Source organism: Amblyraja radiata, chromosome 13 (assembly GCF_010909765.2).
Source record: "Amblyraja radiata isolate CabotCenter1 chromosome 13, sAmbRad1.1.pri, whole genome shotgun sequence".
Lineage (NCBI taxonomy): Eukaryota > Metazoa > Chordata > Chondrichthyes > Rajiformes > Rajidae > Amblyraja > Amblyraja radiata.
This window is the reverse complement of record NC_045968.1, coordinates 56,298,013-56,321,588: the sequence shown is the minus strand read 5'-3', so window position 1 is coordinate 56,321,588 and position 23,576 is coordinate 56,298,013. Positions and strand designations below refer to the sequence as shown.

The following is a 23,576-nucleotide window of genomic DNA, read 5'->3' as shown; positions in this document are numbered from 1 at the left end:
AATAATAACAAAACACAATAAACACAAATTAACATCCACCACAGTGAGTTCACCAAACACCTCCTCACTGTGATGGAGGCAAAAGTCTTAGAGTTACTGTCTCTTCCCTCCTCTTTTGGTTTCAATAAAATGTTTTCTATCATTATATAAAACCTGTGCAGTCAACTTTGCCCAAAACAGAGGTGTAGGTTTCCAGGTTAACAGAATGATTGTTCTGGAACATTCCTCATCTGCATTCGTGTTATCCAAAACTGATAGTATTCTTTCCAATATAAAAACCTTTCCACATGAAGTTACTGATTACTTTAGTTCACCATTCCCTACACATTGTTCCAGCTCCATATAAATTTCTTCCTCGTCATGATTCTTCAAACCAATCTTCTCAGATTTTATATTCTCTCTTAAACCATCTGTTGATCTTAATCTAAATTTTGTTCCATCGTTAGTGATAATCTTTGGGCATTTTCTATACCCTTCTCTAGAGCTTTTTTTGTCAAACCTCTTCACCTCTATCTGTTTTAGTATTTTCAAAAATATTTTTGATCCATTTCTGCCTGTGGTTTCAATTTTTTCTCCTCATCTAATGATCATGTACATTTTATATTATTTTGCACCTCAAACTTTTGCACTAAACACATTATGTAAATATGTAGGTGTTAATAGCTATTTAAATGTATGCACGTAGTTATTATAAACTGAGCAGAAAAAATAGTTATAAATGTTTATTAAAGGAGAAAAATAAATAACAAATTTAAAATCCTCTTCAAAGTAGGTTGGTACCATATGATTAGTGTTATGTACTGAAATTAACCACTTCTCTATTTTCCTTCTACTTTGAAAATGATATTAGATAAATTCTACAACTAAGGTAGAATGCTACTATTCTCTTATCTCAATACTTATTGCTGAGATATTAAATTTTGAGGATGTAATCAAGTGCCAACAGTAATGACAATATTGACATCATTTCATACTTTTTTACATCTATACACTAGCATCAAAGGCTACTCCATTAATTAGATCGTTATGCTGTCCAATCTAAAAATCTACCCAGTACCCTGATAATTGTAGTGAAACCTAAGGGTTAGAAACAAGATCCTTACAAATAAAAGAAGATAGACACAAAAAGCTGGAGTAACTCAGTGGGCCAGGCAGGATCTCTGGAGGGAAGGAATGCGTGATGTTTTGGGTCGAGACCCTTCTTCAGACTAGTTAGGGATAAGGGAAACAAGAGATATAGACGATGATGTAGAGAGATAAAGAACAATGAATGAAAGATATGTAAAAAAGTAACGATGATAAAGGAAACGGGCCATTGTTAGCTGTTTTGTGGGGTGAAAATGAGAAGCTAGTGCAACTTGTGTGGGGGAGGGATAGAGAGATAGGAAATGCCGGGGTTACTTGAAGTTAGAGAAATCAAAATGTCATACCACTGGGCAGTAAGCTGCCCAAGCGACATATGAGATGCTTTTCCTCCAATTTGCGTTTAGATTCACTCTGACAATGGAGGAGACCTAGGACAGAAAGGTAGGTGCAGGCAGACTGAGTAAAGATGTTCAGCGAAACAATCGCCCAGTCAACGTTTGGTCTCGCCAATGTATAAGAGTCCACATCTTGAACAATGGATACAGTAGATGAGGTTGGAGGAGGTGCAAGTGAATCTCTGCCTAACCTGAAAGAACTGTCGGGGTCCCTGGACAGAGTCAAGGGAGGAGCTATAGGGACAGGTGTTGCATCTTCTGCGGTTGCAGGGGTAGGTACCTGGGGAAGGGGTGGTTTGGATGGGAAGCGATGAGCTAACCAGGAAGTTGTGGAGGAAACAGTCTCTGCGGCAGGCGGAAAGGGGTGAAGATGGGAAGATATGACTAGTGTTGGGATCCCGTTGGAGGTGGCGAGAATTTCGGAGCATTATGTGTTGTATGCGACGGCTGATGGGGTTAAAAGTAATGACTAGGGGGAATCTGTCTCTTTTGCAACTAGTGGGAGGGGGAGCAAGGGAGGAGCTGCGGGTTACCGAGGAAACACAAATGATGGGAAAGGGGATGAGGACATCTCAGATGTCCTGGTATGGAACACCTCATCTTGGACGCAGATGCGGCAGAGGAATTGGGAGTAGGGGATAGAGTCTTTGCAGGAAGTAGGGTGGGAAGAAGTGTAGCCGAGATAGTTGTCGGAGTCAGCGGGTTTGTAATAGACTTCAGTCGATAGTCTATTTCCTGTGATGGAGACTGAGATCAAGAAAGGGGAGGGAGGTGTCGGAGATGATCCAAATAAATTTGAGTGCTGGATGGAAATTGGTGGTGAAGTTGATGAGGTCAATGAGATCTGCATGGGTGCAAGAGGTAGCACCGATGCAGTCGGCAATGTAACAGAGATAGAGTTTGGGGATAGGGCCAGTGTACGCCTTGAACAGTCCTTCCAAATAAATTTTTGTATGGTGACAAGGGTTTCATAAAACATTGGATTTTTACCAGATATATCTTCCAGAAATTTGAGATAAGAAAATTGTATGACGGGAAATATTTTGAGTCAGTGAAATTGGTTTTATCATTGTATGTTAAAATTGATACTTGCGAAAGATTGCTATTTCTCAGTGGAGTGAAGAAAGCCATGAATTCTATACATTTATGTATTGCCTGTGTGATAAAACTGACACCCGCTAAAGATTATAGTTTCTCAGTGGAATTTAGAAAGCCATGAATTTTACAGATGATATATTGCCTTCCTTAAGTCAGAAGTCAGGAAACAAAACCCTCGTTTGACTGAAACAAAATCAGGAGAGGATTAGACAATGAATATATTAATCACATTGTAATTTAACTTGCAGACTCAGGAATGCTAAAGAGGAAACCAAAGCTCTTGAGGGCAGACTCAAAGCCGTGACAGACTCGGTGGTGGGTACTGAGGAACAAGTGGCTAGAATCGAGAAGGCACTGAAGAATGAAGAAAAAATAGTGAAGGTTAGTAAATCACTAATACTTTTAAGGAAAATCATGACTTTTAAGTGTGACCTTTCAACGTGTGTTTTTACACAAAATGTAACAGAGTAACATTTTGCTTGTGTAACTATTGATTTAAATTAAAAAAAATTGAAATTGTCTATCACATCCCAAAGAGGCTACACTGTATAAAGCTATCAGCAAATCAGATGGAACAATTTGAACATAGAACATAGAAAGGTACAGCACAGGAGCAGGCCCTTTGGCCACAATACCTGCGCCAAACATGATGCCAAGATAAACGACATATCCATGTGCCTACATGTCCATGTGGATATCTAAAAGCTTCTTAAATGCCACTATCTCCCCCCCACTCCCGGGCAGCATGTTTCCAGGTACGCACTGCCCTCTGTGTGGGGAAAAATACTTGCCCTGCACATCTCCTTTAAACTTTGCCCATCTTACCGAAATGCTATGCCCTCTAGTCTTTGACATTTCCATCCAGGATAAAAGATACATCTATAGACTTTTTCCTCTATCGATGTCTCCCATAACTTTAGAGACTTCTGTCAGGTCTTCCCGCAACCTTTGGCATTCCAGAGAAAATAATCTAAATTTGTCCAACCTTGTAGCTAATAGCAACTAATCCATGCAGCATTCTCTTAAACCTCTTCTGCACCCTTTTCAAAGCACCCACATCCTTCCTGAAGTGGGGTGACCAAAATTGCATGCAATACTCTAAATGTTGCCAAAGTCATATAAAGCAGCATCATGACTTCCTGACTCTTATAGTCTATGCCCTTAGCAATGAAGGTGAGCATTCTGTCTACTGGTATAGCCATTTTCAAGGAACTATGGACTTGCAACCCTAAAATCCCCGTGAACATCAATACTGTTAAGGGTCTTGCCATTAACTGTATACTTTCCTCTTGCATTCAATCTCCCTAGTGCAACACCTCACTGCAACAAGCTTGGATTTAACTCTGCCATTTATCTGCCCATATCAATAGCTGATCTATGTCATGCTGCATACTTTGACAGTCTTCCTCCCTGTCCACAACTCATCAATTTTGGTGTTGTCTACAAGATTGCTAACCAACCATCTACATTTATGACCAATTTGTTTATATATATCACAAACAACAGATGTCCCGGTACGGAACCAATAGTCAATAGTGCTTTTATTATCACATATGTTAATTGGTAACAAGAGAAATAATTTTCCTTACAAACAGTCCAGTAAAGTATCACCGTACCCCCAATAACTGATTAGCAAGTGTACAAGAGTAATCTACTGAGCCACATGCAGGAAGCGCCATGTTTTGGCACTAATTTCATGCTCTAGTCCTTATGAGTGGTTCCTGTACCAGGCAAGTCCGAGGCTGTTGCTGGCCTCCAGCTGTCTCCTTCTTTGGACACCACGTCCCTCTCCTTGCCCATCCTATGTTCCCTGGGGGTACCACGAGGGCGCGGTAGGCCATACCCTGGTTCCCTGTCCACTCCTACCGGCCTCGCTACTTGCCTGGCATCATCCTCCTGGTCTCCTGTGGACGAACAGGGGCTGGCACAACAGCTTCCCTTTCCAGACCGGCGGTCCACTGCGTCCGACAAACATGAGGCTGGCTCACTGAATTCCTCCTGCAGGTCGCGATCCATTGAGCCTTCTGTTTGGCCGCGGGGGACCAGCTCCACTGAAAGCCACTGGATCTTCAGTGCGACCACGGGAACCAGCTATGCGGGCTTGCCTTGAAGCCGCGGACCTTGAGCTGCCATAGGACTAGCTCGGCGACCTTCACCCAAAGCCACAATCTTTTACATTGATTTTGGCCGCGGGAACGGCTTGACAGGCTCCTCCTCAAGCCGCAATCTCCAACCCCGAGTCTGGCCGCGGGGGCATGCTGTCTCAATGGCCGCAGCCTCCTGGGAGCGTAGAACCCTGTAGAACTCCACTGTTCAGAGATCTTCGGCCTTAATATTGTCCTTCCACCACAACCCTCTGTCTTCTATGAGTAAGCCAGTCTGAAACCAAACAGCCAAGTCACCATGGTTCCCATACATCTTAATTTTCCGGGTCAGACGGATTTTATCAAATTACTTACTTCTTCTTCTTCGAGTCCGTTGCAATCTCAGATGTCGTTCTGCCAGTATCTGGCGCAGGTCACAGCTGGTCGGGTCGGTTCAGCCAGGTCCTTACTTACTAAAATCCATGTACAACGTCTGTTTCCCTACCCTCAACAATCAGCTTTGTAAATTTCTGCATTACCTCTACTTCCTTTCTTAAAGGAACAACATTAGCTTCACTTTAGTCCTCCGAAACCTCGAGACAAGATATAAACCACATCTTAAACTGTCCTAGTAAATTGGTATTCCCCACACAGATCTCACTGTTCTCCACCAACCCCTTCTTGGTGAATGTAGATGCAAAGTACTTGTTTAATACTTCACCTGCATCCTCTAACTCCAAGCATAAATTCCAAGCATAAGCTTAAAGAGTATTAAGATGGATAAATCTTTGAGACCTGACCAAGAGTATCCTCGGACATTGTGGAAACTTAAAAAAGAAATTGATGGGATCCTGGTAGAAATATTTGCATCATCTACAGCCACGGGAAAGATTGGAGGGTGATTAATGTGCATTTATTGGATTGCTAGGGCAAGCTGTGGAAATACTTGCTGGTGAACCTAACACCAGTAACTGGAGGGGATTAAGAGGGACAGAATCCACCAACATTTAGTTATGCAAGGACTGGTTAGGAATAGTCAGCACAGCTTTGGGTGTGGGAAATCATGTTGACCAACTCTCAGGACAAGACAGCTTCTGTGTGGCATGCAATGTGTAACAATCCTCCTGGCCTTCATCCTTTCCCCCTCCTCACCCCTCCCCCAGAGAAGTTACTCTCTAAAGATCATATCAAATATATGATGAAATAAAACTTGCCTGAATGGGTGTAATTGCAACAACATTTAATGTGCCCAATGTCATCCCAGGCAAGGCTTTTCATTTCAGTACACAAATCGCTATTTTCAGTATCATCTCCTTCACCACTGAAATGCTGTTCTTGTACCAGTTATTCACAGGATCCAGTACAACATAGTGATTTTGACACCAGCTTCCATCCTTGCAGTCACTATCACCAATGAGAGGAGCAGAACATTCTCTTGGAATCTTCACCCCACATTCCCATCCCAGTTGCATTCCATTTCCATTTAGAAATACAGTAAACCCTTGTTTTAATGGACCCCTTAATGATGGATTTTGGTTATAGCGGACAGACCTACTGGCGCCGCCAAAGCTGGCAAGGTGCACCAGCGAGCCCTTCTTCACCCACTGCACAGTCTGTTAACGCGGTTGTTGTTGCGCCTCGTGCTGCAGCCCCGGGGGACAGCTCTTTCTTCAGGTGGCTGCCATTGGCACGACGTGCTCGGTCTCCCTGCCTTCTCACCAGCTACTGCTTCTTTCTGTTGGCCATCGCTTTATCCACTTGGCCTTTCCCCCTCCTTCTCCCATCGCTTTGCCCACTCGGCCTCTTTCTCCCCACGCTGCTACCGCCTCCTGACGTCGCTTTGTCCACTCCCCGCTTGCTCCTCCACTTTCTCCCATTGCTCTGTCTGCTCTGCCTCTTCCCCTTCTCCTTCCACCGCTGACACTTCCTCCGGAGTGGCCAACATACTCCACCTCGGGACCGAGTGCGTCCTGTCGGTAGCGGCAGCCTGAAGAAAGCGCTTCTTGTCGGGCTACAACATGAGCTGCAACAACAGCCGCATCAACTAGTGAGGAAGGGCTTGCTGGTGCAGATCAGCGGCATTGGTGCCAAGTTTTAAGGTGAAACGACATAGTGCTGGAGTAGTTCAGGAGTGAATCAGTTTGAGGGTCCTGATGTCACCTATCCGTGTTCTCCAGGGATCCAGAGCTGCTGCCTGACCCGCTAAGTTGCTGCAGCATTTTGTCCTTTTGTGTATTAACCATCATCTCAGCTCTTTATTTCACCGACATAATGATAATACTTCACTAGTTTTAGTTTAGTTTAGAGATACAGTGCGGAAACAATCCCTTCGGCCCACTGGGTGCGCATCGACCAGTGATCCCTCACATTGACACTATCCTACTACTAGGGACAATTTGCGCATACACCAAGCCAATTAACCTACATACCTGTACATCTTTGGAGGTTATAGTGGACAATCGGCAATAATGGACACCAGTTTCCCCCCACACCCCCCCCCCCCCCCCCCAAAATTATGATTATTTATAACAGGGCTGCCAACTCTCACGCATTGAGCATGAGAATCACGCATTTCACACGATTCTCACGCTCCCACGCTGATCACAGTATTTCTCACGCTCAAAAATGTTATTAAAAATTAAGAAAGTCACGAAAAATTAAATTCACCCAAGGCTTCCACACTCCTCCACACTCACCAATGAGAATAGTTTTCTGTCGGCGGGGTTCCCGCAAAGAACGAGCAATTTGATTGGCTTAAGCCCATCGCACACTATTTAAAATGGCAAATTCTGCAGTACTAATGATTCCATTTGACATTCATAGAACCAAAATCTGCAGGTGCTGGAAATTCAAAATAAAGCAAAAATTGTTTTAGAGATGAGTAAAAACCACGAGGGGAATATATAAGGTGAATGCATAGTCTTTTCCCCGGGATATGTGATTGAAGAACTAGAGGGCATTGGTTTAAAGCAGGGGTGTCAGACTACCGGCCCGCAAATGGGATGATTTGGGGAAAAAAGGAGTTTAGTTTAGAGTCTAAAGGTGAGACACGATGGTGGTCCCAGCACCGACCCCCGAGACACCGCTCACACCTCCCACCCTCACCTCCGGCGGCTCTGTGTCCATCGGCCGCTCTGTCCACACCCCATGGAATTTTAACCCCGGCCTGGAGCCAGGAGAGACCGGGTGAGTGGGGACGTCGGTGCCGCCTCCGGAGCCTCGGGCTAAGGTCCTGCTCCGATGCCCGACCCCCGGGTCACTAACCCTCCCCCGGACCCCAGCTGAGCACTTGGGCGGCCCTGCATTCCCGGGGGCGGCAGGGGGGGAGAGGGAAACGCTCCCTCTCCCTTCGCCAAGTCTCCGAATGTCGCTGTTTCATTGACACACACTCTCACACACAACCTAAAAACACACACTGGCACTCACAAGGTTTAAAGGGATATGGGCCAAATGCGGATAAAACGGACTGATTTTGATGGGGCATCTTGATCTGCATGGACAAGTTGGGATGAAGGACCTGTTTCCATGCTGTAAGACTATGACACATTGTAAAAAGGGTGTAATTGCTCTGGAAAGGATCCAGGGGCGATTTATGAAGATGTTGGCAGAGCTGGAATTTTTTTTTCACTTTGAAGAAAGATTTGGTAACTTGGATTGTATTCACTGCAGCAACGGAGGTGAAGAAAAGACTTAGTTGAGCTGAATAATATTATGAGAATAGGACCTGTTTCGCTTAACAAAGAGTGTAGCAAGGAACTGCATGTGCTGGTTTAAACTAAAGATAGACACAAAAAGCTGGAATAACTCAGCGGGACAGGCAGCATCTCTGGAGAGAAAGAATGGGTGATGTTTCGGGTTGAGACCTTCAGACTGAAGAGGTTGAAAAACAGCCATATAGATGTAAAACACAATGACTTGAGATGTGTGTTATCCAACTAAGGGTAGAAATCAGAATCATGTGTTCATCTTTATTGACGTGACACCATAATATATATACTACAGACATTGTCATTTCACAATGTCAAAATATGTTTTTTCACTCATAAATCTTTAATCAATAGGAACTTGATGATCAGATGAAGTATCTGACGGACAAGAAGTTTAGGAAAGCTAAAGATCTTCACGCCATTAATGAGGAGGTCAAAACAACTAAAAACCAAATGTCAGGAAATAAGGCAACACTCCGCAATCTCAATAGCCGAATTGACAAACTTGACAATGAAAGCATCAAACAGCAGGAAGTGATTTACAGCCAGGTAATCATAGGTATTTTATTATTCATAACGCTTCGCTGTTCAGTGTTACAGTAAACATTTTTTTCCGGTTACAGATATTGTTGTGTAATGGTAGATATATATTTAAATATTTTTTGCAATATTAAAAACATTTTACAGTGCACATGACATGCAGAAACAATTGTAAAGAGCCCGTGGATCAATGGAATACTTTTATGCAAATGATACATTAGTAGTTGTGCTTACTGATAATTTTATCTCCAGTTATCAAGGGGTGGAATTATAATGTTACAATTTAGAAATAATCTTCCATTATTGTTCATACAGAATGTTTGAAAATGCAGAGCTCTGGCAGTAAAAGGGTAGTCTCAAAATATTACACCTGATCTACTTGTATTTTATCAGCTCCATTGGTACTATTGCTTGGTTAAGCTTGCGCATATAATGATATAATTGTTGGAAATCAAAGAAAAAGATGTCTGTTGGATCATCCATCATTCTTGCATGTACAATAAATGGTGATTTATCTATCGCATAGATAATTGCAGAGAAGCATTTCCTCAAATTGAGCATGCAAGACAGTTGTGATATTCTCTCCCATTTCCCATTTTACTTCGGAGTCACGTGAGTGACTACGTGAAGAAGCCCGTTCAGCCGCATGTGCGTCATTACGTCAGACGCATTGGTGCAGGCGATCGGTTGGAGCAACAGGAGCTCCTCCAGTCCGGTAAGTTTAAACTTCAGGTAAGCTTGTATTTCTACCTGTTTTATTCCTTGCAGGAACCTCTTGTTCCAGAGGCTTCCTGCCAGAGGATTCGCGAGGCCCGACGAGGGAACCAGCTATGGGCTGTGGGGTTCATGCCTTAGCTGGAGAATGTCGGGTGTCGCGAAGTCTATTGCTGACGGGTGGTCAGTGATTCCAGGCACTCTAGGTGCCGGGAGGGTTTCCCTCCGATAGGCACATAGACGCTGGGGTTTCCGGGGAGGGGACCTCCAGTAGGCTGGGTGCCGGGAGGGTTTTCCCTCCAATATAAATATAAATGCTGGGGTTCCTGGGGAGGGGACCTCCAGTAGACCGGATGTCGGGAGGGTTTTCCCTCCGATATAAATATAGATGCCGGGTGTCGGGAGGATTTTCCCCGATATAATATAGATGCCGGGTGTCGGGAGGGTTTTCCCTCTGATATAAATATAGATGCCGGGTGTTGGGAGGATTTTTCCCGATATACATATAGAGGCTGGGGTTCCCGGGTAGGGGAATCCAGTAGTGATGCGGCTTTCAGACCGCAGGGGTCCCCAGGAAAGGGGTTAAACGAACCGGAACGGTCAGCCCTGGTGCCAGTAGAGTTTTCCCTCCGGTAATGTATATGGGCGCTGGGATTCCCGGGGGAGGGGAAATCCACCAGCAATGTGGTGCCCAGACCACAGAGGTCCCCAAGATATGAGGTAAACCGACCAAAGTGGTCAGTCCTGGTGCCGGGAGGGTTCCCTTCCGGTAAAATGAAAAATGTGGAGGTTGACCAGGATGGAGCCCTATTGAGAGGAGGCTCAAGCTGGATACACCCTAACATCAGGAGTTGTGTCAGTGCGTGACTATGGGAAAGTCCGCGCCAGCAGCAGGGCTGCGTAAAGGGGATGCTGAGTCTATGGCAGTGTTGGGCAGATGGGAGAGCCCGTGCCAGCAGCGCCTTGTAACAGGGCTGCATAATGGGGATGCCGAGTCTATGGCAGTGCCGGCCTATTGCTCTAGGCCACGCCAGCAGCGCCTTGTAATAGGGCTGCTTAAATGTATGGCAGCAGCACCTGTAGAAGAGCTGCATAATGTCTCCCTCATGGAAGAGGTGAGTTTACCGGGGCATTTCTGACCCTGAAGGGTGGGCCTGTTGGAGAGGCCGCGCCAGCAGCGCCTTGTAGTAGGGCTGCTTAATGTCTCCCTTATGGAAGAGGAGAACATGCCGGTTCAGTGTAAATCTGATGCCGAGACTGAGGGTATAGCGTGGAGCATACCTCAAGGGATGAAGGGCACATGTCAGAGGTACGATTCCTGGCAGCAAGATGCCATCCCAACACAATGCAGTGAACACCGCTATCAGGGGATGTTAGAGCCACCCGCAGAATCTTCTATTCAGGTAAGACCTATTCCACAGGTAAAACCTGAAGGACGAAGCATAAGCTATTGGACCAATTAGGCCAACGACGAGCAAGGATTCATAGTTTAGGGGACAACGCACCCCAAGGCCTCATCGGCAGGAAGCGGTTCATTGAAGCTGGTAGCAGCATGAAAGCTGACCAGAGTTACTCTACAACTAAGTGACCACGAACAAATTGGTAAGATTTACAATTGGTTATACAATACATAAATGATTGAGACATTGTCATCTACTCAGAGGCATTTTAACCAGGTAAACTGGACATTACTAGTATTCCAAGAAGGTTGGAATTTGGCCAGAAGAGTGTTGAGCTAGGTCCAGTATTTTAGCCAGGTTTGCCTTCGAGATAGGCTCGGAGATATGGGGAATTGTCTTTCAAGGCAAAGTCAGAATTATGGCAAGAATTGTCTTGGGACATGTGAGAATTATCGGAACCGGGCCACAGTTGCCGTTCAGGGCAAACACGAAATTATGGTAGGCGTGGCCTGTTCATTATAAAAGAAGGGTGATCAAACTGATTCATACGGTTTTCCATGTACAATGATCATCAGAGATATTTGAAGGCATTGCTATGATGAGGCAATTTAACAGTATGATGACAATAAATCATTCAAAGGACTCCTCAGAGTTCAAAAACACTTGTGATGTATTGTCTGGATTATATTTTGACGCTGTATTTGGCTAAAATCCACTGTTTCAGTCTCAAGCTACTTGAGAAAATGTTCTTCCCTATCCAGTTAAATTAAGTTGTTATCAAATGGATAGTTGGCCTGTGATTCTGCCCTGGGCAACAGATTGGAGTCAATAGAAACCTGGAACAGCCTTGTTGTTATAAAGCAGTTTCTATTCATTAGACTAACTGGCAATATAATAGATGTGATGCAGCTGTGCAAGTGGGAGAACTGACAGCATGCTTAATGGCAAACTATGAGGGCCATGAAGGTCGTTGATAACACATCTTTGCTATTACCAGCTGAAGCTACTAAAGTTACTATGATGGACAAACAGTATTCAGCATTACTCCAGTAGTTGATCAATAAATATGTCATTATATTGCAAAATGATGCTATGGCCCAAGGTGGGAAAATGCGAATGTCATCTCTAGGTGGAGGTGCAGGAGATTTGCATGAGTTATTAACTCTTCAGTTATTGGTATCAACGATCTATAGATCCTACGTGCATTTTGTGGGTTAAAGAGTGATTGAGCGAATATGTATAGATGCATGCTCAACTTCATGTTGATACACTATGATGTGGCATATGATAAGCACGAGGGTGCAATCAAGTAAAAGATCCTGTAATAGGTACATAATCTCATTTGCCACTGGAGTATCATTAAGTACAGATCAATGACAACACAGTATGGGTGTTGGACCACACAGTATTTATGAAATTCTGATTCAATGCAACACCGAATATAGATATGTTGTTTTCATGCTAATTCAAAGGTTGCAAAAATGTGTGGCATAACAGTGGCGAAAGATACATTCTCGCTACAAGCATGAGGAATGGTCTTTTATGTCTTCCTCCATTTTGCTTTATGAGTCAGGTCTTGAAATAAAGTTATCAAGAGCCCACTTTAGGTTCCAGCTGTGGAATTGGCCTTTGCAGTTTGATTCCCGATTTGTCGGGAATAATAATAATGCAACCTTAAAGGTTATTTAAACTTAACTTGCTGGTTCAGCCTGTGGCTCGGGAAATCAGCCGTTGCATGATAAAATCAATTTATGTTCTACAGATTCTCAATAGACTGCTTACGGCTTGGGTTGTCACCTATTTTTGTATGTATTCACAGAGCTGGAATGGTACCAAAAAGCAGTATTTTGCTGCTTCAGGAGATGGGAAGCGTTTGTTTAATGCTCATGTTACATTTAAAATGGTACAGATTCTGAGCTATTGCAGTTCATTTAAATGGTCTTTGACAATATTGAGTTATAGAGTCATTAACTGTGCCAAGGTGCTTTCCATCAGACTTACTGCAGCTAACGAGGTCCACTTTGTTGGGTTCACTTCGGATATCGAGTTAGTAAAGGATATATTTTACACTAGTTTTCCCAGGACAAGTACAATGCAGTATGGGAGGTTGACATTGTGTTAACACTATTTCACCAGGCCAGCTACATTCTTAGCTTTGACCGGACCTCATTAGGTAGTTATCCTCCTGGCGCTGGTTCGTGCAACAGGTCACTCACTACATTATTGTGACAGGAGAGGATGATTACATCTGCAAATATATGCATAGTATTTTATGCTATAATTTATTTAAGCAGAGCAGTAGGGGTGTCAGGTCTCAAAATAGTCACACATATACAACAATATGTCAAGGTCACCAGAGCCTTCGAGACTGAGCTAACTATGATTGTTAGTTACGAAAAACGTTATAAGAACGTATCTGCTCAGATCTTGCCAGGTGTTAATACAGAGTTGAGTTATGCAGGAGTAGATACTGATCCGGATCTCACTCCGCCAGGGCTGTTATAACAGCAGCAGCAAGGGTTAATTACGTTCCGCTGGACCACATTCTAACGGATGTAGCGTGATCAAACAAACAAATTTTCAAACATGTTATAATAACCCGTTGCCAGACCAGCGGTATTTCTCAACTTTATTTTATGTTCTGTTATAGGTTCCATCCGGATAGAGATGTGACTATTGTTATTACTTATTTAACAGCATCAGCATGTTTAAATCTATGTCATGACTGTATGCATTATGAATGTTTTTCCCTCATTTGTCAATGGGGCAGTTGTGGTTGTGTAGACTTGTTTCTCACGGCATGAAATCACAGAGCTTTGAAATCTTCACATAGTCACTCACGTGACTCCGAAGTAAAATAGCAAGATTAAACGAGAACTTACCAGTTTGAAGTTTGATCTTTATTTTATGAGGAGTTACAATGAGGGTCTTCGTGCCCTCCGCTCCCAGCCCTCATTAAGGTCATCTGGTAGTTCTAGTCTTCTTTCATCTTACCATTATACTTCAGTCACTATTATCTGTGATTTCACACCGCTGCTTTGAAGATTGACGCATGTGCGGCTGAACGGGCTTCTTCACGTAGACCCTCATCGTAACTCCTCATAAAATAAAGATCAAACTTCAAACTGGTAAGTTGTCGTTTAATCTTACTATTTTGTGGCAAAGCTAAGGCATGCTGACCTATTCACCAATGAAGACAAATTGTTGACAGGATTGTTTTCTGGTCCTGTACCCATTTGCAATCATCGCCCCCGTACTCATTTTATATCATGCCTTTGTAGAAGACAGAGAGGATCCTTTTCATGCTCTGGCCTGAATGAAACACAGACTTCGACAGTTAAAGGCCTCTGTAATCAGGCACTATACCAAACATTTCTTCAAAATCTATCCATGTTCTCCAAAGATGCTGCTTGACCTGCTGAGTTGCTCCAGCACTTTGTGTCTTTTTTTTGTAAACCAGCATCTACACTTCCTTGTTTCTACATTCAGCATTCACATTCTTCAGCATTTATTTTTGCTATCTTTACCATGGCTATTTTAACTTAGTTGCACTCTTCATACCTTCAGAACATTTTCATTGGCCATCATATTTAAATAGACGTTAATAACATGTCCAATATTATGATTCATTTTCTGACATTTGTTTATTGCAATTACACAGAGTATTTTGATATATTTACATCTAAGTTCAGACTTTATTGCATCCACTGGGTGGCGGCGCGAGCGGCAGCCTCGCCAGCAGCTCGTGTGTTTTTTCGACTTTTTTGTTATATTTAGTGTGTCTAAATGTATGTTTTAATGTTTCTCGGTATGTTTTGACATGGGGGGAGGATTAGGGGAAAACCGTTTCCAGTCACTTACCTCGACGAAGATGCGACTTTTTTCCTTGTCGCATCTTCAACACCATCGCGGCCTAACAACTGGATTGGTGCGGCCTCTCCAGACTGGAGACCGGCCCAGAACTTCAAGCAGCAAACTCCGCTGACTTACTATCGCGGAGTGGGCGATGGTATCCTTTGCCGAGGATCGCCAGTGCTGGAGCTCTGACCGTGGGTGCATGTTGGCTTTAACATCATGGAGCAGCGGTTTGTGGAGGTTCTAACCGCGGGCACGGCGCGGACTTTAACATCGCCTGGGAGTTTCGATCATCTCGACGAGAGGGCCTGAACATCTGTAGCAGCAACTGCGGAGGTTTCAAGTCCCCGATCATGGGTGAACAAAGGAGGAAGATGACTGAACTTTATTGCCTTCCATCACAGTGAAGAATGCTGATTCCCGTCCAGTGGATGTTTATGTTAAAATCTATTGTGTATTGTGTTCTTTTTACTTGTATGGCAGTATGGTAACTCAAATATCACTGTACCTTAATTGGTGTATGTGACAATAAATGTGAACTTGAACTTGAACCTCTAAAATAAACCTTATTAAACAGTAGGTGTTGAGATGAATAAGCAGCAATGATGTATTCCATTACATTTATAGTAGACATTGGCACAGATTTCTCTGGTAAATATCGGCAGTTTCTACCAGCATTTCTCAGCATAATTGGAGGTATATTTTGGGACTCCTGCATGAACATGTAAGTCATGGACCTGCTGGCATTTGCTGGCTCTGCTGATATTTCTCAAAGGGTTCAATAGCAAAGCTGGATCTTGCAGAGATTCAGGAAAACTTATTGATTGATTGAAATATACAGTATAGAAACAGGCCCTTCGGCCCAGTGACTCTACACCTATCATCGATCACCTGTTCACACGAGTTCTATATTATCCCACTTTCGCATACACTCCCTACATACTAGGGGCAATTTACAGAGGCTAATTGACCCTACAAACCCATATGTCTTTGGGATGCGGGGAGGAAATCTGAGCACCCCGGAGGAAACCTACATGGTCACAGAGAGAACGTGCAAACTCCACACAGACACCATCCCAGGTTGGGAGCAAACCCCTGTGAGGCAGCAGATCTATCAGCTGCATTAATGATGACATAGAAGAGCATAAGTTGTATACTTTATTTAATGTTTTAATTGATTTTGTTTTATTTCCTATCTACATCAAGGAGTATGATGCTTTAAAGCTTTTAAATTATTTATATTGTTTTAATAGTTTATAAATGTTTCTGAGTTGCTGGGACAATAAAAGAGGGACTGGACAGGCAGTATTGCTGAGGGAGATGGTTTTGTTAGCTGTCACAGAGGTTTTGCAAAAGCATTGATCACTGTTCAGCAGACTTGATCACTGTTAAGAATCATTGGAACAGAACGCATTTTCTTTTTTTTTTTCCTTTTTTGGCATGTGGGTGAGGTCACATTTATTGGTCTTCACTAACTGTCTCTGATGGTTAGTGGTGAGACACCATCTTGAATCACTGTAGTGCTTCTTGTAAGGTACCTGCACCATACCTCCTGAGCAGGAAGTTCCAGGATTTATTCCTGGCACAATGTAGAACGTTATATATTTCCCAGTCAGGATAATGTAGATGGCGATATTCTCTTGTGCTTGCTACTATTGATCCATATAGACAAGGTACAGAGTTAGAAGCTTTTGTTGGAGTGGCATAGACAAATATCGTGCATTTTATAGGCTATATAGCCATGGTATAGGAAATGAATGCTTTAAGTGCAACCAGAAATGCATCACCAAATTCTTGAAAATTTAAATTTATATATAGTCCAATTGGAACTTTACATTAACAGTGATTCAAGCTGATGACTGGATTTTTAATGCAGCTATTTTTAAACTCCAGAAAATACTAAGTGAATTATATGGGTGGATATTAAGAGAACCAGGATAAAATGTTTACTTTTTGTCCTACCTTTGCCTTATTTTTTACTACAGTTTTGAGCTAAAGCTGTTCAAAAGTAACAAAGCTAGAATATAATTTTAATGTTAGTTTGAGAGGTAATATATGGATAAAATCAATTCAAGTCAAGTTTATTCATCACATACACATACGAGATGCGCAGTGAAATGAAAAGTGGCAATATCTCGTACATTGTTCGGATGGAGGTACAGTTCGCAGTTAATACTATGCACACGTTCAGCCCCTGCAATTGTAAACTATTTTCTTTCCTGTGGTAGAATAAAAATACATGAAGCTTGACTGGGTTGATGAAATATATATTTTCTGTTGATAGGATTTTCAGATCCAGCAGCTAGACCGAAAGTTGGCCAAGTTAGAAGGAAATATGAGCAATTATGAAAAAGAGATTTTGGGAGATAAGGTGGAAGAACTCTCAAAGACCTTAGAAGAGAAAAAGAGCACAGTGAACCTGTTAAACACACAACTTAAGAAACTCCAGGTAACTAATCTGCATGTACAGTATAACTCATTTTACCACCCTTGACTCATTTCCTTTAATGTTTCAATAACTGAGTATTTTGAACGTGTTCCTCTTTTCATAATGTTAGTTACATTGTGCTATTTTAAATCAATTGACAATTGTTTGTTTCATCAGAATGTTAAGTGATTTCCCAAAAATAGTTAAGTAGCACTATGAAGTAAAGTACCGATTTACAAACATGCTGAATATCTTATCACTAAATGCTCAATAAAAAATAATTAGTTAAAACAACTACAAATTGCATAATTCTGAACACAGACATATAAATTCCACGGATAACATCTTGTTTGATCTGATAACGAAGTACAAGAACAGGAAACAACTGTTTTCTAGCAGTGTGTCATCAGTCTAGTCCAACTACATGATAATTAAATCAGATAACAGATTATGAGACATCTTGGAGTATGGTTGATGCATCATATTCTGAGTAGCGCTGATGTGGTGTATTTATGTGGGGGTTCATTCAGTTCACTGGCAGCCATATTTCTTCTTTTGTGTAAAGCTATGATGGAGATGTAAATTACAGCGACTAGCACCAAGAACAAGCACATAGAACATTTATTCCATAAAGGCAATAAATTGAAAATATTTAAACCAGTTAGTTGTGGCTCAATTAACCACAAAGCTTATAAAGCTCTTGCCTCTGAATGTTCCAGCTCCAAGTCTCATTCCACAAACTTGAACACTGAAGTCATGGCTGATTCTGCGTATTGAGGAGTTCCTGTATCATTGGCAGTGCTATCAAGACCTCATTTACTCTTTTAGATGGATGCCAAAGTTTTTATGGCAATCATTTGAAGAAAAGTAGTCCTATGTGCTTTGGCCAGTATTTATTCCTCTTCTGGACAACAGATTTACCCCTTCATAACACAGAATTTTCAACAGCACAGCACGAGATTACTCCCTCCGTAACTACCTAGTCAATTCTTCCCTTCCCACCCGCACCACCCCCTCCCCGGGCACTTTTCCTTGCAACCGCAAGAGATGCTACTTCACTTGTCGCTTTACCTCCCCCCTCGACTCCATTCAAGGACCCAAGCAGTCGTTCCAGGTGCGACAGAGGTTCACCTGCACCTCCTCCAACCTCATCTATTGCATCCGCTGCTCTAGATGTCAGCTGATCTATATCGGTGAGACCAAGCGTAGGCTTGGCGATCGTTTCGCCGAACACCTCCGCTCGGTGCGCAATAACCAATCGGATCTCCCGGTGGCTCAGCACTTCAACCCCCTCCCATTCCGAATCCGACCTTTCTGTCCTGGGCCTCCTCCATGGCCAGAGTGAGTACCACCGGAAATTGGAGGAGCAGCACCTCATATTCCGCTTGGGCAGTGTACACCCCGGGCACATTGACTTCTCCAATTTCCGGTAGCCCTTATTGTCTCCTCCCCTTCTCAGCTCTCCCTCATCCCTCTGGCTCCTCCTGTTCCTTTCTTCTTCGCCCCCCCCCCTCCCCCCACCCTACATCAGTCATCAGTCTGAAGAAGGGTTTCGGACTGAAACGTTGCCTATTTCCTTCGCTCCATAGATGCTGCCGCACCCGCTGAGTTTCTCCAGCACTTTTGTCTACCCACGAGATTACTAATGTATTTTTTGTTCTCAATTCTCCAGACTGGAACTTGGTGAACCATGGCTGACATGTTTAGAGATAGATAGAAGACAAATCGGTTGAGCTTTCATTACATTTTCCCAAATCAACCATAGATGATTGATGGGCATTGATGTAAACAACATTTATTTAGTTCATTAAATCTGAAAATAATACGATGCCATCAGTGGATGACAAGATTAATGGATAGTCATGAACCTTCGTAGTTTTTCTTCCCAAAAAGAAAGTTTGTGACTTAAATGTGATTCTAGTTTACAATATGACTAATAACTGTCATCCTTTAGACTTGAGAGATACAGCGTGGAAGCAGGCCCTTCAGCCCACCGAGTCCGTGCAGACCAGAGATCACCATGTACACTAGCATTATCCTACACACTAGGGACAATTTACAATTTACAGAAGCCAATTAACCTACAGAGTTGTACGTCTTTGGAGTGTGGGAAGAAACCAGAGCACCCTGAGAAAACCCACAGGGAGAACGTACAAACTCTGTACAGACAGCACCCATAGTCAGGATCGAATCCAGGCCTCTGGTGGCAGCAATTCTAGCATTGTACTACCCTGAAGAGCCCATTTAAGGGAGATGAGGAAAAATTATTTCAAGGGTCACATCTTTGGCACTCTCATCCTCGAAAGGGTGGTGGATATTTTTAATCTTTGAATATTTATAAGACAGAATATTTTTCAGCTAAAGGCTGAAATGTTATGGGATAGGCTAGAATGCAGGGTTGAGGATACAATCAGATTATTTGCCTCCACCTCCATGTTTTTTTTTTGGGAAGGAGTCCTCACCACCCAGTGATGACCCCCTTCTCCGGTCTCCACCGGTCCCCCCCGTCTTGGACTCGCAAACGGCCTTCTACCCTGTAGCGGCAGATTTTTATATTGTTCAAGAGATTACTCCCTCTAGCCGCTAAATGGACTACATGGTTAATTCAATTCAACTTTAATGTCATTGCACAAATACTGAGTATGGGTACAACGAAATGCAGTTTTGCGTCAGTCCGTAGTAGTGCAATATAGAAATTTAAAAAAAAAGGATACAGAACAATAAAAAATGCAGAATAATTAAACAATGGGGACGGAGGGACCGGAGGAATCTATCGGCGGAACTCCGAGTTCAGCAATGCGACGGTATGATTGTAGAAGCTGTTCCTCATCCTACTGGTACGAGACCTGAGGCTCCTGTACCGCCTCCCTGATGGGAGGAGGGCAAACAGTCCATGATTGGGGTGGGAGGGGTCTTTAATGATCTTCCCAGCTCGTTTCAGACACCGTTTTCGGTGGAGGGCATCCATGGCAGGGAGCGGGGCGCCGATGATGTGCTGCGCGGTTTTCACCACCCGTTGTAGTGCCTTCCTGTCCGCAACAGTGCAGCTGCTGTACCATACCGTGAAGCAGGCGGTCAGGATGCTCTCGATGGTACACCTGTAGAAGTTGGTCAGGATCTGGGGGGACAGGTGGGCTTTCTTGAGCCTCCTCAGGAAGTAAAGGCGCTGCTGTGCCTTTTTGATCAGCTTGGAGGTGTTGAGGGACCAGGACAAATCCTCCGAGATGTGTACCCCGAGGAATTTGTAGCTGGAGACGCGCTCCACCTCAGTCCCGTTTATGTGGATGGGGGTATGTCTGCCCCCTCTGACCTTCCTGAAGTCGACAATAAGTTCCTTCGTCTTCTTGGAGTTGAGGACGAGGTTATTATTGGCACACCAGGTTGTCAGGTGCTGGACCTCCTCTCGGTAGGCTGACTCATCGTTGTCACTGATCAGTCCTACCACCGTGGTGTCGTCAGCAAACTTAATTATGGCGTTGGATCCGTACTTAGGGATGCAGTCGTGGGTGAAGAGGGAGTAGAGGAGAGGGCTGAGCACACAGCCCTGTGGCACGCCGGTGTTCAGTGTTATAGTGGTGGAGTTGAGGTTGTTGACCCTAACAGACTGTGGTCTGTTGGTGAGGAAATCCAGTGTCCAGTTGCCGAGGGAGGTGGAGATGCCAAGCCCGCTGAGTTTGGTGATCAAGCTGGCGGGGATGACAGTGTTGAAAGCGGAGCTGAAATCAATGAACAGCAACCTGATGTAGGAGTTGTTGCTGTCCAGGTGGGTCAGGGCAGAGTGTAGGGCCGCCGATATGGCGTCCTCTGTAGACCTGTTGGCCCGGTAGGCAAACTGATGGGGTTCCAGTGTGGGGGGGAGGCTGGCTTTGAGGTGAGCCAAGATCAGCCGCTCAAAGCACTTAGCAATGACAGGGGTGAGTGCCACTGGGCGGAAATCGTTGAGGCTCCCTGTGGCTGACTGTTTGGGCACTGGCACGATGGTTGATGTCTTGAGGCAAGTGGGGACAACACCCTGGGCCAGTGAGTGATTGAAAATGTCGGTAAAGACTTGGGATAGTTGTCCAGCACATGCCCTAAGCACCCGGCCAGGGATGCCATCGGGGCCGGCAGCTTTGCGCTCATTCACCTTGCTCAGTGCATCTTGTACAGCAGAGGTGGAGAGACTGAGGGGTTGTTCATTTGGGGGTGGAGCAACTTTGATGGCTGGGGTTTTGTTATCTCGGTCAAAGCGAGCATAGAAATGGTTTAGCTCGTCAGGAAGGGTGGCGTTGTCTGGGGGAGGGGTGTTAACTTTCTGGTAATCGGCAAGGGATTTGATTCCTTGCCACATGCGCCTGGGGTCAGAGTTGTTATGGAAGTGCTCCTCAATCCGCCGTTTGTGATTGAGTTTGGCATTCCTAATTCCCATTTTCAGATTGGCCCGGGATGAGCTGTATCCCTCAGCGTCGCCAGATCTGAAAGCGGCATCGCGAGCCTTCAGTAGGAGTCTGACCTCCCTGCTCATCCACGGCTTCTGGTTAGGGAAGGTCTTTATTTCTTTGTGTGTAGTGACATTATCGGTGCAGAATTTTATATAGTCCATAACTGTTGAGGTGTATGAGTTGATGTCCACTTGTGAATTGAAGGTGGACTGGGTAGCAAACAGACTCCAGTCTGTCTGTTAAGGGGAATGTCGTTATACGCATGTGAGCTCTCCGTCCGACACCTTCAGAGCTTCTTCACAGATAAATCTTCAAAACACAGTCCTTTGATTAATAAATTTGTTATTGTTGATCAAAAACAATAAGGTGCATCCAAACGTCTTCCGACTCGTACATTATAATCTTCATCGAACTCCAGCTTATCGCCATTAAACACTCCTTGTGTCTCTATTACACTTCACATGGTCAAAGGGTGAACCTTCCCCATGCTCGTCCAAAACTAAACTGAAAACTAAGCTTCTATACAAGAAACTTAGCTCCCAACACGCCCAAAAATACGTCATAAATCCCACCCACAATATGACGGGCAGTCTAAAATTTAAAGACACGTGCCATCATCAATGACACACAAAACAAGTCAATGACCACTACATACCGGCCCCTAATTGTTCCGAGTATATAACGAGGCAATTATTAATAAACATCAAAAAAGTAGCCATGAAGGCTTAACATATATCAAAAACAAAAAGTCAGGAAATTGAACCGCATGACCTAACGAGAAAAAAAAATAGCATGCACTATATATCCACAATGACTCTTCCATCTTCATTTTCGCCTTCTAGAAGCAAGCATAACTTAAATATTTATCTTATTAAAACACTGGTTTTAGTTTAAAGTCGTACCGTGCACATCAAACCCTTAAAATCAGACATGATACCCAGTATATAGTCCAAAACATAACAGTCCAAAGCTTTGATAGCATGAAACGTCTTCCTCCATGTCTGATCAACTCATGGATGTGTTGTAACAGCAATGTTGAAGTGTGAAAATCCTTCACAAGAATAACAGGATTTTTAGCAATAAAATTCACTGTTAGGTTTGATTTAATTTCCGGATCATTAGCAGAGATTTCAAATCCCAGCTCAAGCTTTGGCCATTCTCTGTCTGGCTATATCCAAGATACCTCACATGCCCTTCATCTCTTCAATGATTTCCAGTTTCTGAGCCCCCACTCCCTCATCTTTACTATGGACGTTTAGTCACTCTACACCTCTATGCCCCACCAGGAGGGCCTTAAAACCCTTGCTTCTTCCTCGACCGCAGAATCATCCAATTTCCCTCTACTAACACTCTACTCCGCCTGGCGGAGCTGGTCCTCAACCTTAACAACGTCTCTTTCAACTCCTCCCACATCCTCCAAGTCCAAGGCGTAGCTATGGGTGCACACAAGGGCCCCCGGCTATGCCAGCCTCTTTGTAGGGTACGTTGAACAATCCTTGTTCCAGGCATACATTGGACCTATCCCCCAACTCTATCTCTGTTACATTGGCTACTGCATCAGTACTACCGCCTGCACCATGCAGAACTCATGGACCTCTTCAACTTCACCACCAATTTCCATCCTGCACTCAAATTTACTTGGACCGCTTCCGACGCCTCGATCTCATAGTCTCCATCGCAGGAAATAGACTATTGTCTGACGTCTATTACAAACCCACTGACTCCCACAACTATCTCGACTACACTTCTTCCCGCTGTGCTTCCTGCAAAGATCTCGACAGGAAACGTCACCCATTCCTTCTCTCCAGAGATGCTGCCTGTCCTGCTGAGTTACAGTGCCCTCCATAA

At 43.8% G+C, this 23,576-nt stretch overlaps 1 protein-coding gene across 2 annotated transcripts in view; it reads left to right on the top strand.

Annotated features, from left to right (window-relative positions):
* Positions 1-23,576, top strand: part of ccdc39 (coiled-coil domain containing 39) — a 167,215-nt gene that overhangs the window by 72,835 nt on the left and 70,804 nt on the right. For both annotated transcript variants that reach the window (XM_033032154.1, XM_033032153.1), the window contains exons 9-11: positions 2,828-2,960; positions 8,725-8,919; positions 17,164-17,328. In XM_033032154.1, coding sequence (XP_032888045.1) covers positions 2,828-2,960; positions 8,725-8,919; positions 17,164-17,328 — 493 coding nt within the window. The remainder of the gene's footprint in view (positions 1-2,827; positions 2,961-8,724; positions 8,920-17,163; positions 17,329-23,576) is intronic.